This window comes from Cylas formicarius, unplaced genomic scaffold (genome assembly GCF_029955315.1).
Source record: "Cylas formicarius isolate icCylForm1 unplaced genomic scaffold, icCylForm1.1 PGA_scaffold_8__14_contigs__length_24414737, whole genome shotgun sequence".
In the NCBI taxonomy this organism is placed as follows: Eukaryota; Metazoa; Arthropoda; class Insecta; order Coleoptera; family Brentidae; genus Cylas; species Cylas formicarius.
Genome location: NW_026844361.1, coordinates 1,148,351 through 1,163,489, shown reverse-complemented (window position 1 = coordinate 1,163,489; position 15,139 = coordinate 1,148,351). Strand labels below are relative to the sequence as shown.

The following is a 15,139-nucleotide window of genomic DNA, read 5'->3' as shown; positions in this document are numbered from 1 at the left end:
ATTTCAAGGATAGATGGACCACTTATTCGAATAATCGAAAAACATGTTGTACAGGGTGCATGCACAATACAATCGTTTGCATTTCGCAGAGCAATATAGAATAACAATGGGCTTTTTTTTTGCTGCCTTAACCTAAACAAACATTATTTATAACTTTCTTGGTATTTGAAAAAAAGTACAAAAAGAGCGAAATCGAACGATCCGGTAAGGGGCGTAGTTTAGAGTTTCCTTTTTTCTTCTGGTTACGGAGGTCTTGAAATCGGATGTTCAATATACCATGGGCGTCTCGCGCGATTGAGGAATTAATAAAACAGCTCGAGTAAGAATAATATAAATATTTATTCATCAATAATTAACAGATCTTTGACTTAGACATGATTTTTGGTCGTCACCTTAATAATAAACCTATTCTACGAAACACCAGATATGACGCGCATTCCGGAATTCCCCAAAACTAAACAAAACTAACCAAAGTTGTTCTACATGCTGTACCTTCTGAAACACTTTAAATGTTTTTCTCCAGTCCAACAGAAACTAACCAAATACTTGTTTGTTTCTGCGTAATTATAATACAGCAAGCTCACACATTGTTAAATCTGTAACTTTTAACCGCAGTCAAACATTTAAAGCCTTCCACTTTTTGCCCCTCTCATGACATCTCACCTTTATTGGTTATGGAAGGATTATAACCTAATTTTTCCGAGACGTTATTTTGAATTCAAGATTTTCTGCGTCTTCTCTTTCGATGATGCTGAAGCGCATACGACGCAAATCACAACCAAAACCTTAAATGTTTGGGACCCAACCTATAAACCTCGGGCCTTGTTTGAAACAAAAGTTGTGATTTAGATTTAGTTTTGTTTATTTTAGATAAACTATAATGCCAAGAAAGCAGGGCTTTATGGTCCGAAGAACGTTTAACAGAAGTTATGGAAGCAATTCGAAATGGTATGGCCGTGAGGAAAACGAGCACTGAGTTTGAAATTCCAAGGAGAACTTTACGAAGCCATATAAGGGAAATACGTAAAAAATGACAAATACGGGTAAAACGACATAGTGTTTAAAGTCGCGCCACAAATTTAAAAACATATACATTTGAAATTGGTAATCGTGTATGTCCTTTTTAATTTAAAATAAATATTTATTTTGAATTATGGACAAAATGAGATGACATAATATGTAACAAATGTAAACAATGCCACGCAATTGTAAAAGGTCTTGTAAACTTCAGAACTAAAGCGAATTATGGATGGTAAGGCCGGCTAAAACATTCGCAGTTCCTCAAGCCATATTACGATTGTATGCGTTCAAGAAAAATAAAATTCTAGAACCTAATAGAAAAGAGTTAGGAAGATTTCCATTTAGAAATAGGAAGACAACTTGAAAATTATTTGAAACTAATGGGAACAAGATTTTTTGGCTTTGCATACAAGGATGTGCAACACCTAGCTTATCCATTTGCAGAAAAACATGGTTTTGAGCAGTGCTTTAATAAATGAAAAGAAAAGAGCAGGTCAAGAGTCAATGAAAAACCAAATTTTGGCAATATAAAACTGTGTGAACGCACAACATATAGATTATTAAATTATGGCTGGAATACACAGCAATACAGTGCCAATTTTAGAAGCAAACAATTTTAATAATTGGCAATTCAGAATGGTAACTTTGCTTCGAAGGGAAAACTGCCAGGAGGCCATCCAAGGTAATAAACCAGGAGAAAGTGCTACTTCGAATGAAAAGGAGGAATGGGAGAAAAAGGATTATAAAGCACAGTCAAGAATAGTTCAAGGTGTGTCGGACAAACACTTGGATATTATTAAAGATTGCAAAAGTGCAAAGGCGCAAATTGAGGCATTGAAAAATGTTTTTGTAAGGTCTAGCTCTTTTACAAGATTATCCTGTTGGAGAAAACTGTTAAATCTAAAAACGACCGCAAATGAAAGGCTTGAAGACCATTTCCTAAAATTTGATACAATTATCAGGGAGCTTAAAGAGCATGGATCAGACCTAAGTCAGAGTGATAAAGTTTGCCATTTACTATTGTCACTGCCAGTACAATATGATACAGTTGTAACAGCTTTGGAGACAATTTCAGATGTAAAATATGATTTTGTTAAAGCGAGGTTATTGGACGAAGAAATAAAAATGAAATCAAAAGCTAATTGTAGCAATGAAGACAGCGAAATAGGCTTGAGTGTAAGTGGCAAGAAATGTTTCGGCGTGCGGTAGTCCCCAACATTTTCAAGCGCAGTGACCACGAGAAAAAGGGAACTTTAGAGGCAGGCAACATAGAGGATTCAGAGGTAACCCACGTGTTGATAGAGGAAAAGGAAGTGTACAAACGTCGGGAGATAGAAATCAGAAAGCCAACACAGCCGAAGAAGACGTAATTCTGTATGCAGCAAACTACGGAAATCACATCGAAGGTATGAATTTCGTATTGGACTCAGGAGCAAGCAATCATTTTGTACAAGAGGAATTGGACGGAAAAATGCATAGTGTGCAGGAGCTACCAAATTATGGTAAGGTCCAACAAGACAGGAGTGTTAAAAGCAGAGTGTCAAGGGGTCAAATTGTCAGTTGAAGCACTCATTGTTCCAGGTATGAAGCACAATTTGTTATCAGCCTCAAAGCTAACTACAAGGGGGCACAAGATTGTAGTCCAACGAGAAGGCACCACCATAAATGGTAGAAATTTTGTGTTGAAGTGTGAAAACAAAAATGGACTATATGTGTTACCAATGAACAAGATAATAGAACCGTTGCCTCACCAGAGTCACATTTTAGTGGAGGACCTATGGCATAGAAGGTTACGACATGCAGGTGGTGACTCACTTGTGCAGTAGGGTTTATCAAAATCTAATCAGGTATGCAGCAGTTGTATGGAGGGCAAGGCAACAAGGTGTCCGTTTGAGAGAAGTAAAAGGACAACCACAGCTATAGGAGATTTAGTGCATAGTGATGTCTGCGGACCAATCAATCCACAAACTAAAGATGGTAGTAAGTACTTCCAAACTATATTAGATGATTATTCTCATTTCTTCAAAATCAGAATTTCAAAAACCAAAGGTGAAGCTAGTGAAAATCTGGTACAGTAACTTCGAGATCTTGAAACACAAAATCAAGTCAAGGTTAAAGCATTTAGACTAGATAATGGAGGTGAATTTCTTTCCAGTAGTTTTAGAAATTTTTGTAAACAAAAAGGTATCACACTGGTATATACCATAGCATGGCATTTACACCCCAAGAGGGTGGGAAAGCAGAACGCATGAATAGTATTTTACTGGATAAAGTCAGAACCAAGATAATTGATTCGGTTATCCCAAAATCACTATGGGATGAGGCTTTAAAATGTTCGGTATATGAATTAAATCGAATTTCAACTAGAGCTCTACCTAGGGGAGTAACACCCTCCACAATTTGACATGGGCGAAATGACCTAAGGAAGCTCAGGATTTTTGGTTGTCGCGCCTGGTATACCATCTTACCAAAGAGTAATAAGTTAGACGCTAAGGCAAGGAAGGCGGTCATGGTTGGATATTGTGGTGGCGGTTACAGATTGTGGTTACCACAGGAGCAGAAAACAATAAAATCCAGAGATGTAAGATTTGATGAAAGTATAATGGAGTATAAAATTAGCTATGAGAAGAAAGATACAGAAGAGTCAACACAAGTAAGAAAAAATGCAGTATACTTACCTGATCAAGAAGAGGATATAGAAAAGAGAGAAAACAGGGAACTAAATAAAATAGATGACACCCAGGATGAAGAACAATTTCAAAGGGATGGTGAGTTACAAGAAAGAGTAGATAGCTTAAGTAGTGATGAACATGATGAATGTTTACCAATACACAATATGACAATAACAAGACATAGAAGAATACTGGAAAGACCAAGAACACTAAGTGACTATGAAATCTACAATGTATATGAAGAAGTTTGTAAAACTGCAGACTGGAGGGAAGCCATAGAAAAGGAAATACGAGCTCATGAAAATTCTCAAACATGGATTCCAACAGAACTTCCTGAAGGTCATAAAGCTATAGACACAAAGTGGATATTCAAAGTGAAAGAAGATGGTACAAGGAAAGCCAGGTTGGTTGCAAGAGGTTTTCAAGTACCTTATACCGAAAATGACAACTTCAGTTACTCACCGGTATGCAGATTGGCTACTAAGACTACTAATTTCAGTATCTTTGCAGAATAATTGGAAACTGCACCAAATTGACGTTCCTGCTGCATTTCTAAATGGAATTTTAGACAATGATGTGTACATAAAAGCACCAGACGGTTTGAAAACGAAGTCTAGGTATTTAAAATTAAAACGTGCTTTATATGGACTACGAAATGCACCCAAATGTTGGAACAAGAAATTTAACCAAGTTATGACTAGTTTAAATTTTCGAAGATCCCAATATGACTACTGTTTATATGTGAATGGCAATATGTTGCTAGCACTATTTGTCGATGATGCTCTTAATACTGGACCCGAAGATCAGGTGAAGAAACTCAGCAGGAGTTTATTCGAGGAGTTAAGGTTAAAACAATGTCAGAAGTTAAGACATTTCTTGGCATGGACTTGAAGAGGAACAACAATGACATCCAAATTACCCAAAAGAGAATGATTACCAGACTTTTAGAAGAATTTGGCATGGGGGAAACTCGACCAGTAGCAACGCCAATGGAAGTAAATTTTCAAGTGGACATGACTATGACAGAGGTAGATAGTGTTCCATATAAAAGATTGGTATGTAGTTTAATGTATCTGTCTTTGGTAACTAGACCAGATATTGCATATAGTGTTTCATATTTATCTCGATTTTTGGACACACCAAATATGTGTGTATGGAATGCAGCGAAGAGGATTCTTCGTTATCTGAGTTGCACTATTGACCTTGGACTAACATTCATCTAGCCAGACCAAAAACTTACAGGTGTATGTGACACTGATTGGGGAGGCGACCATTTAACTCGCAAGAGTGTTAGTGGTTTTGTATGTTTCCATGGCAAAAACCCAATTGCATGGCACTCACGAAAACAAAATTGTGTTGCATTATCATCAATGGAGGCAGAATATATTTCCGCAGGACTTGCAGCACAAGAACTTGTTAATTTGAGAGGTGTGTTAAGTGACTTAACAAATAAGTGTGGACCAGTGACTTTGAACTTAGACAATATTAGTGCCATATCTATGATCAAGAACTGTGAAAACTCTAAGCGTGATAAACACATTGACATAAAGTACCATTTCATCAAAGATCTACATTTAAAAGGGGTTTTGTTACTTAAATATGTATCTTTAGTAGAAAACTGTGCTGATATGTTCACGAAATCTTTAGGAAAAGAAAAATTTGTTAAATTTAGATCAATGGTGATAAGCAAAAGTAACACTTAAGGAAATTGTATGTTATTGGACAATTTAAGTGCATTTGATTGCAGTTTGTTGATGCATTTAAATTGAGGGGGTGTGTTGAATGTATTAGTGCAGAACGCAGTTATTGTCAAATAATCTTTTTGGCCTACGTGACTAGAGAAGAACGCGGTGGAATGGCGGACCACGGACCAAGTGTACAATGAATTTTGTTAGTTTTCTTATAAATTCCAATATTTAATACATCCTTCTTAAAATGAAACGCTTCAGTGTGTGTTATTAAACCCACATAAGTCAAAATATATCCCCACAAAAATAAAAAAACAATAAAAAAAGTCTCTATGTCCACGAGCAAAAGATAGAAAATCTCCAATGACGTGTTCAAAATGTGAAAAACCCGTTTGCAAGCAACATTCTGGACAGGGATTTGTCTGTAACACCTGCACTGAAACATTGGAAATTTAAGAGAGTACGTCACTGATATTTTTTTTATTAACATTCTAAAAACGTTTTTCTTTATTCCAGCTGGTCTGATGAAGACTAAAGAACCGATATTACGTCGATTTGGAAGAATGAAAATGTTAGTTTGAGTTTTAGTGGCAATTTAGCGGAAGCATGTAAATATTTTGTTTATTTTCTTGTATTTCAATAATGTTTTTTATTTTTAATTAATAATTTTGTACGGTATTATAAGAGTTTTTTCAATATTATTAATACTTAAAAAATTAATTAATTAATTAATACAAAAAATTCAGGATCGATATTAGTAGGCACTCGCGCTATATCATGTTCTAGCCTATATGTTGAACCCTCAAAAACAAAAGTATTAGTTAAGACCCTAAGAAAAGAATCTGTGAAGTTAAATGCGCACAGTAGCCCATTAAAAAAAATATATGAAATAAAAAAACGTAAATCGAATACAGTGGTGGACATCACAAAACGATGAGTCAGAAATTGCGAATACATACCAATAATGAAACAGTTTCTGTGTGTAACTGTTTCCTCAGCGTCGATAGAACGAACTTTCAGCACTTTTGGTTTTGTATACTCAGATATAAGGAACAGGACGGGAATAGAAAAAGGGGGAAAATTAGTATTTTTGTTCAAACTATACAAGGAAAATGCAGAAGCAAAAAGTGTATATTATTATGTTATTTGCCTTAATTTTTTAAAGAGTTGCGTACTTTTTGTGTTGTGTTGGTCACAATAAAAACAAATAAAAAATAGAAGTTTGATTTAAATCTATGGGTCTACCTTTGCCGTTAATGACCCGTGGTACCTTTGACCGAATGTCGAAATTTCGATTTCGATTTTTGACCCCATCGAGTTTTCGAAAGAGAGAAAGCAATGGAAATAGAGGGAGATACAGGCGAAATATTTGAGGAAATAAGGGGAAATATCTTGGAAATATTTCCTTAAGCTCGAACCTCTAGTAAGGCGAAACGACAGGGGAAATCGTTTTTTCCCATCAATTGCGCAGGCTTTAAATAAGGGATAAACGTCAAAATAACAGGTGCAAAAAGTCCCTTCGCAATACAGGCGTCATTTAGTGCCGACGTCAAAATTTGGGGTTAGGTTAACCGCTGTATCAAAACAAATTTTAAAAATACAAAAAAGAAAATGGAACTATTTTTGGACACAATGAAGGAAAAAAGTTTGAGTTTAAGCCTCTAATGAAAAAACAGTTCCTGTTGTGGTAAAAATCAAAACAAAGACTTGGAAATTAAGCCAGAAGCTTCTACTTTTAGAGACACATTATTCGATGACACAGTAAAATAATTCTTATGTAGACGAAAATCAACGCGAAATGAAAAGCGAGCATTGTGTTTAGACGCAAAACCAAGCACAAATTATGACGTCACACCAGTACTAGTTTCGATTAGATATTCCCAGAACGTCGATATTTTGGTGGTGTCTTTGGCAAAAAACTAAATTATACAGGGTATCCGGAAATAATGTTCGAACAATCTAAGTGGCGATTTTCACATGAAAAAATAAGAATATGGGTCGATACAGGAACTTTTAAAAAATCTCGAAACAGAAGCAAAATACGAAAAAAATTTAAGAGGTAAATCAAACTAACCAACTAACGAAAACTAAACTTGTTTTTTTGTCGAAAATAATGCATTGGGTGTCAGCCGGGACGCAACTATACTAAATAATTTTAATTTAATTAATTTATAACAATAAACAACACTACCAAATTCAAACAAAAAAGTATGCATTTTCGGACCCCAATTGATATGGAAAGTGTTTATTTATTTTTAAATTATTCTAACGTTATTTCCAAACACCCTCTATCGCATTTTCCTCCCAAGCAAACCATTTCATAATTGATATTTAGTTAATGTCATGGGCGCAACCAAACCTTTATCTTATAAAAACATATGATTCATTAATTCTCGGGCCCGCATTTTCTTTTTATTATTATCGATAAACAAAATGCAAACAGTAAATGCGAACTGATAGATTTCCCCCAGAAAAGCTTATCTATAACAGTCCACTGATAAGTGTGTGATATCTAAAACGACGCCAATATCACACCATAGAAAAGGAAGTCGCCATCGCGGAAGAACTTTCCGCCTGTGCTATGACTTTCAGAAGCTCGTATCTCGCTTTGGTACCTATCCAAAACATCAAAGACGCGCCCAACAACAGCTACAATATCGCGTTTATTAGCGACCAGAAATGGAGTGGGGAAAAATCCTACTTACCTGGACGCACACGAAAAAGTAAGTCGTCGACGATATGTGATTGTTCTCCAAAACGTCCTGCATGGACCGTAGGGTGGAACCGACGTAAACCGCGACGAACTGCGCTGGAAGCAGCCCTAGGAATGAGGCTATGTGGTAGACTTTGGCACTAACATTGCTTAACTAAAACATCGATGCAACTTAACCCATTGTTGGGAGTCAAACACCATACACTTACAGCAAAAATTGTATTTTGCAATCCGAAAGGGATTGGAGTGAGTCTGGAGCACAATACGATTTTGAAACACAGCGGACCGGATATAACTTGCATGATGGCTGAGGCGGTTTCGTTGCGGGTGAATCTGTAGATGCCCGGATGGTGGCTCACCATCCGCAGGATGTTGTGGGCCACCAGGAGGCCAAAATTTGCCCCACATACTACTAAAACTAAAGCGCGAGGCACTCCAAAGAGGTAGCCCGAGGTCAGGACCAGAACGATGTAGCCCACACTTATTGGAAGAGACACCAAGATAAACAGTATACATATGGTAGCGGCGATAATCCAGTCGTCTTGCTTTTCTAGCCACAGAAGCACAAGTTTGATGTAAGTCTTGAAGAGGAGAAGCGTACAAATTATAACCAGGGCGGTGGACAATATGGCCAGAATCCTGCCGACGGATAGGAAGTACAATGAGCTGCCCAGGCTGAAGCACTTTGTTTTCGAACCCGAGTTTTGTGCGTATTCTTCTATGTCAATTTTCATGGCTGACGTTAACGGGAAGCCTTTATCAACATGTTTGCGGTTGGTTTTACCGTTAATTACGCCGATAAAGGTGTTGTAAATTACATTGGCGAACGTCAACAAACCCAATGGCATAACCTACATATTCGTCAATATTGGATGAGCGATTACGCTTTGAAAACTGATAAATCCATGGGATTGCGCGAATATACGCTACGGCAAAATTGCTAAATAAATTTAAAGTGTGTTATCAAATGAAAAATAATTTTTAAAACCTTGATGGAAACTTTTTCCATAGAATAATAATGTACCACTTTTTCATCGATTTGTAAACCACGGAACTATTAACGTGGTGTTTATTTGGTTGCCTACACGTCTTGCTCTGGTTTTGTAGAAAGGAGCGCATGTTCGCTTTAGCTTAATCTTTAAACCACAGATGGAGCCGACGTACTGATTCTTGGAGTGATGGTAATACGAGGGCTGCTACTTGTATTTATTTCTAACCTTAGTAACACCAAGTGGTTTTAGGTGCAATCTGACGTTTAGTAAAACACTTTCATTATTTAAAATCAGATGAAAAACATTTATTAAAACTGAAATAACTAGAGATGAAATTCATAGTATAATAGATTTGAAGAATTAATTATTTAACAATTAATTAATTAATCCATTATTTGCTTATAATTATTTTCTAGTTTTTGTATCTATATTTACGCCACATGATTACTATGTTAAAATAAGTGATCTAATCCAAGCGTTATTATTTATTTACCACAGACAAAATCTTTTCTTTTTCCAGTTTTTTTTGGTTCTACCAAGGTTTCAAAAAAAAAGTTTTCAAAGCTAGAACTTTTAAGTTATCCAAGTAGTTTAGAGTTTAGCTAATAGTATTCTAGGGAAGTATTTAGGTTACGAGGATATTCTTGTCGAACGAAAACTGTATTTATTGTCTTCGTGGGATGTATTGGACTTGTAGTATAACACTGTATTTGCATTTTATTACAATAAATGCTATATAAAAATAATAATAATGACAATCATTATTTTTTTATAAAAACTTTCATAACTTTCAATGTGGATTAACAATAAAAAAATGCATCGATGAACTTAGTTCTTTATATGGCGATAAAGCAACATCCTACAGCACTATGAAAACTTGGTATAACGAATTCAATCAGTTGTGCCTCAAAACATCGATGCTGTACGTGAACTGATACTGCAAGATCCTCTTGTTACATATCGTGTGATTGAGGCATCCTTGGGCATTAGTATGATAAGCATCAATAAGATATTACATAATTATTTGGCGACTAAAAAGACTTGTTTGCGTTGGATTTCGCATAATTTGACAAACGCTCAAAAAAAAAGGTTCGTGTCGATTGGTGCAAAGAAATGTTGAAACAATATCAACGAGGTGCTTCAAAAGCGGTCTATAATATTGGCACAGGTGACGAATCATGGATCAATGCATATGAGCCTGAAATAAAACAGCAATTAGTGGAACAAAAATTAGGTAAAAATGTTCAGTTTTTTTTTTCTGCTCTGAACCAAATGAATTGAAATTGTATGAATGAAATGGGCAACTACGACTTTTTTTAGTGTAACTGAATGTTGTAATATTGAAATAACTGGAAAAAATGCGGAAATTCAAAAAAATTACTTTTTTTATTATTTACCCTCCGATATTGCGGAACTATTTAATCTATCCGAATAATTTTGTGATTGACTTGAAGAGCATAGATTTTTTATTACCTTTTTTTTTTCACGACCTGAAATATGAAAGCGAGAAACTGTTTTTTTTTTTTTGGAAAATGTTCATACTCTATGCTGCTAAAGAAATGTGGAAAAATATATAAGGAAGTTTAAAAAAAACGCAGACTCTTATCTACAATGTGGGACCCACACTTATTCGGGGTCGTTTAAGTGAACGCAAGCGGTCAACATAAACATTCCGACGGTAATATTCTTCCCAAAATCCAGGATGGATGACAACGTGTCACTGTTTACTTGAATCCAGAAATAATTTTACACTAATCAATATTTAATAAAAATCTCGAAGATAAACCTCAAGGAATAAAGTCAGCTTGTAAAAATGATGTAATTGAAATGTTGAATGCAGTTGAAGTCAATTGCTGCACTCCATTCGATTTGGATGATGTTCCTAAACAACTAATAAATATATGCAGGGGAAAGTAGCCACAAAAGAAATTGAAAAAAGTCTAATTATTAACAAACAGTTGATAAAAAAACAACTAACATAATAAAGAGGACAAAATAAGTACTTTTAAAAACGGAAGAATAATAAGTCTTTCTAAAAACATGGTTGTTGTAGGGTCGGAATTCGCAGAATAATCTGTGCAGCAAAAAATTTTTGAAATGATCTAGCGCGCGCGGATTTTTTTTCCGGAATTTTCCCGCACCGGTTTGGGAGCAATCGGATGTTTTCGGAAATATTTCCCACGCTTTGAATTTTGACGTTTGTTAATTCTGACGGATATGTCAGTGAATGTTTTGTCAAAATGTACCCAAAAACTAACGGTCCCAGCAAAAGTATAGTAAGCAACACGTTTAGCAAACTTTATAAGTCACTCGTCTATTAAACACGAGCTGAGCGTGGGTCAAATGCCGTTTACCGCACTTGTTGCAAAACATACTATAAATAACCTATTATTAGTGTTGGGACTGGTCAAACTGGTTAATTGACAGACAATTGATTATTTCTTAATTGACCAGTCAAATTCGATCAAAATGTTTTAAATAACAATTGTAGAGTGTTATCTACCATGATATAATAATAATATGTATTTTATAATAAATGATTATCGGTTTGTGATGTCCAATTTACCTATTACCCTCACAAGGAATACTCGACTACGATAACGCGCAATATAAATAAATAAACAAAAACTTCATTGTGTTTTTAAAATTATTTCCTTCAACTGATCGGTCAATTGACACAAAAAAAATTGACCAGTCAATTCTACAACTCTACCTATTATAGTATGAGCTAAATTCCTTCAGCACTGTTTCATGCGTCATGCCAATGCTGAGTACATGGATTTACATTCAAATGTACATCGTTATATTATTGATGTTATGGAAATCATTCTGGAATTGGAACATACTTCTTCTATGACATTCAACGACTTAGGACAAATATTTTTGAAGAGCCAAAATATTTGCAGTTATGATGTAACTGAAAATAAAGTTTCTGTTTCCCGAAAGGTTCCAGATTTTTAAAGATTTTCTCATATCATCCGCCCATAAGAAATTCTTATTAATTTATGTAATTGCAAATACTGTAGCAAGAAAGACACATAGGGACAGCGGAATCTTTGAATAAAGATCTCTAAATGATTTTGAAAAGAATATATATTTTGCCTATTTAAAAACTAATACAAATGATCGTTAGTTCATTAAAATTACATCAATACTTTTTTGATTCTCGTAATCATCGGCTTATGACAATACAATATGTTGAATAGTTTCAAAATTATTAGATGGCCAATGGTAAAAAGTATTTTTTTTTAATTTCTGCATTTTTGCCAATTTTTTCAATTATACAAAACTCGCTATCACTAAAAAAGTCGTAATTACCCATTTCGTATGTAAAATAAGCTAACTAATGATTTGAGTAACAGGTTTTACCTGTTTCTAAGTCTATTAATGTTTTTTCAAGATACGCTTTTTGACCCCACTAAATCGACCGTATGGATTTTTCAAGACAAACAAAATCTACAGTGGCGTTAGGTCAACTTAATAACGAACAATTCGTCAAAATAAGCAGAAGAGACGAATCATATTTCACCAAGACAATGCGAGCTCTCACATATCAATTAAAATGACATCTTTTTATTCCTGCATATAAAACAAATTACGTGGTCAACGATTTTCGACGCTCGAAGAAGGCAGTTGAAGCGCTCAAAACGCGTGTTTTGAAACTAACTGAGAGTAGAAAAACTGGTTCAAATATTAACTTCAACGCAAGCAAAAACAATAATACCAATTTCGATGATCAATATTTGTTTTTTCATTATTAGGACATAAAATGAGTAGCAGTCTTCGTGTTAGTCAGCTGTTTCTTAGGAATTGAAAATTAAAGGTACACCATTTTTATTGTAAGTTTATTTCGTCGAAATTAACAATTACATAAATTTGTGTTTGTATCCTCGTGATATGTTTTGACAAAATATACGTTACAGTAAACTACAGAAAAAATACTTTTGTATATTTACATTATCGGTTAGTAAAAATATCAGTTATTAAACGCTACTGATAACCATAATAATTATTTATAGAGCCTAAGACACACATTCTACAACATAAACTCACGAATATTACTATTATTATTACATTCTTCCATGACGGTTAGTATAAACATGGTTTGGTTAGTTTCCGTTAAATTGCACGCAGTTATGTTGCGGTCATCACAAACATAAGAAAAACATGAACGAAATGGTATAAAATACAAAATAAAATGCCAGTTCAGTCAGTCAATTCAATAAAACAAGTCAGTCGAAAACATGTAAAACTAAACGAAAACTGGTTCTACCAATTCACCTCCTCCAGCGCAAACTTCCCAAACTGGCCCAGTAAAAAATACCACCACATAAGAGGGGGAAAGGACATTACTCGTTAGCGGCGATTTAATACCGAAATTTGTGACAACCTGATCAATTGAATGTCCATATAATCACACATCTTCGGAAAAAACTACTCTAGACGAAAATAAAAGCGGCGTTTTGGTCCTTGCACGTCCTGTCCGTGCATGTCCTGTCGGGCTCCGCCCTAGCTCGCAACCATTTGCCGTGGCAGTGGGGCGCCGACAGGGCTGACCACCGTGTTATTCTACCCTCAACGCCGTGCCCTTGACATCTCCATCCTAAATTTTCGTGTAAGGCTTCCGACTCGCAGCGCACGCATACCCTTTCGCCTAAAAAAATTTAAAAGATAGGTTAGTCTTTCTTCTTCAACTTGTTCTTTCTATCTGACCGACTCTGGCTCGAGACCTCCACCCAAATTCTTAAAAGATTGGTTAGATCGCTCGGCCCAACCGTGCAGACGTCACGAAATACACAACCGACGTTTATTGATTGCGTCTTCTTCTTTTTCGCAGTACAGTCACAAATCTGCACAGTTTTAGAGCGACAGACGCTTCCCGCCTATTTTAAACATTGGAATAGCAGTCGGTTTTATGCATGATACAACAAAGATAAAGAGTTGGGTGATAGCTTGCAGACCCAATTAATTTAAAAACTGCCAGAGTTTGTTCTAGACATTTCGATGTATCTTTTTACGAAAGCAATCTACTTTTCCAGCTATACCGCCCGAAATTGCCGATTACCTAAACCAGACGCCGTACCATTTCTTAATTTGCCATTGTAAAAATCGAGGGATATCAAAAGGAAATTGGCTCGAAATAGTCGAATTAATAGAAGAAAAAGAATAAAATTATTCGAAACTCTTTTAGAAAGCAGGTAAGTTTCTTTTTTTAATGTACCCTTTATTAGTTTAGAGGGCTCCAGCATGTAACTAAATTCCAACCCAAAAAATTTTTGGAAAGAAATGCTTTGAAATAATGTACCTAATTGATATTGTCGTGTTTACTAACTGATATAGGGATGTTTTTTGATGGTAATGGTAGCCATATAAATAAGATGAAAGGATAATTTAATAATATTATTGTAATGTTTTCTGATAAAAATAATGTTTTAAATTTTAGTACTAAGACTGATGTTTGTTGACATCAAATGAAGATTATTTTACTTGGGTTTATCATTTATCGGGAGGATTAAGTAAACCTTCACAGCAATAGATGACCTATCTATTATTATTATTTTCAACTCTTTAAATTCGCAGAATCTATTAATCTGCGCAGGATATTTAAGCAATTCTCCTGGCTTTCCACCATCGATATGTTAAAGTTGTAAGTTGTGTAAGGCTTTACTCGATGTGTACAGTATTCATGATATTGAACATTTGTTTATTAACTTTACTCCTTTACTGGAATAAATAGTTTCTACACTTCATGTTTGATTTCTTTTTTTTGTTTTAAATAAAAGTATTTGACTTTCAGGATTATTTAACACTTTAAACTGTTTAAGTTTTAGAGAAAAAGGTATTTCAAAAATAAAATAAGTTAAATATACCTAATTCAAAATCTATTTCTGAGTTATGAAAAATTATTTTCCTTTATTCATATTTTGTAAATTTGAGATTTTTTCTAGCGAGGTTTGGACAATCAAATGTATGAAATACATTATCGTCAATTCAAATGCCTTAAGTCGTTTGATTTCTGCCATAGTCATAATCACGATACCTGTTTGTTGTATA

General features: G+C 34.9%; 2 protein-coding genes across 2 annotated transcripts in view; both read right to left on the bottom strand.

The window, feature by feature from the left end:
- Nucleotides 1-320: 320 nt before the first annotated feature.
- On the bottom strand, nt 321-9,769 carry LOC132706083 (transmembrane protein 64). The gene is made up of 3 exons (XM_060677168.1): nt 8,303-9,769; nt 8,086-8,247; nt 321-8,029 (listed from the first exon to the last, which is right to left on the bottom strand). Exons 1-3 carry the CDS (start codon nt 8,939-8,941, stop codon nt 7,910-7,912), a joined length of 921 nt encoding a protein of 306 aa, XP_060533151.1. The 5' UTR covers nt 8,942-9,769; the 3' UTR covers nt 321-7,909.
- Nucleotides 9,770-12,943: 3,174 nt separating this feature from the next.
- The window catches only part of LOC132706545 (somatomedin-B and thrombospondin type-1 domain-containing protein), a 282,892-nt gene continuing 280,696 nt past the window's right edge, over nt 12,944-15,139 (bottom strand). The window contains exon 5 of the mRNA XM_060677925.1: nt 12,944-13,739. Within this exon, the coding sequence (XP_060533908.1) occupies nt 13,525-13,739 (215 nt within the window). The 3' untranslated portion in view covers nt 12,944-13,524. The remainder of the gene's footprint in view (nt 13,740-15,139) is intronic.

Bases quoted from the DNA above. Each gene is read 5' to 3' on its own strand.
- LOC132706083 (XM_060677168.1), bottom strand. From the start codon at position 8,941: ATGCCATTGGGTTTGTTGACGTTCGCCAATGTAATTTACAACACCTTT. The intron at 8,248-8,302 runs GTAAGTGTATGG...TCGATGTTTTAG, and splicing joins TGCAAAATACAATTTTTGCT to TTAAGCAATGTTAGTGCCAA. The intron at 8,030-8,085 runs GTAAGTAGGATT...GCGATATTGTAG, and splicing joins ACTTTTTCGTGTGCGTCCAG to CTGTTGTTGGGCGCGTCTTT.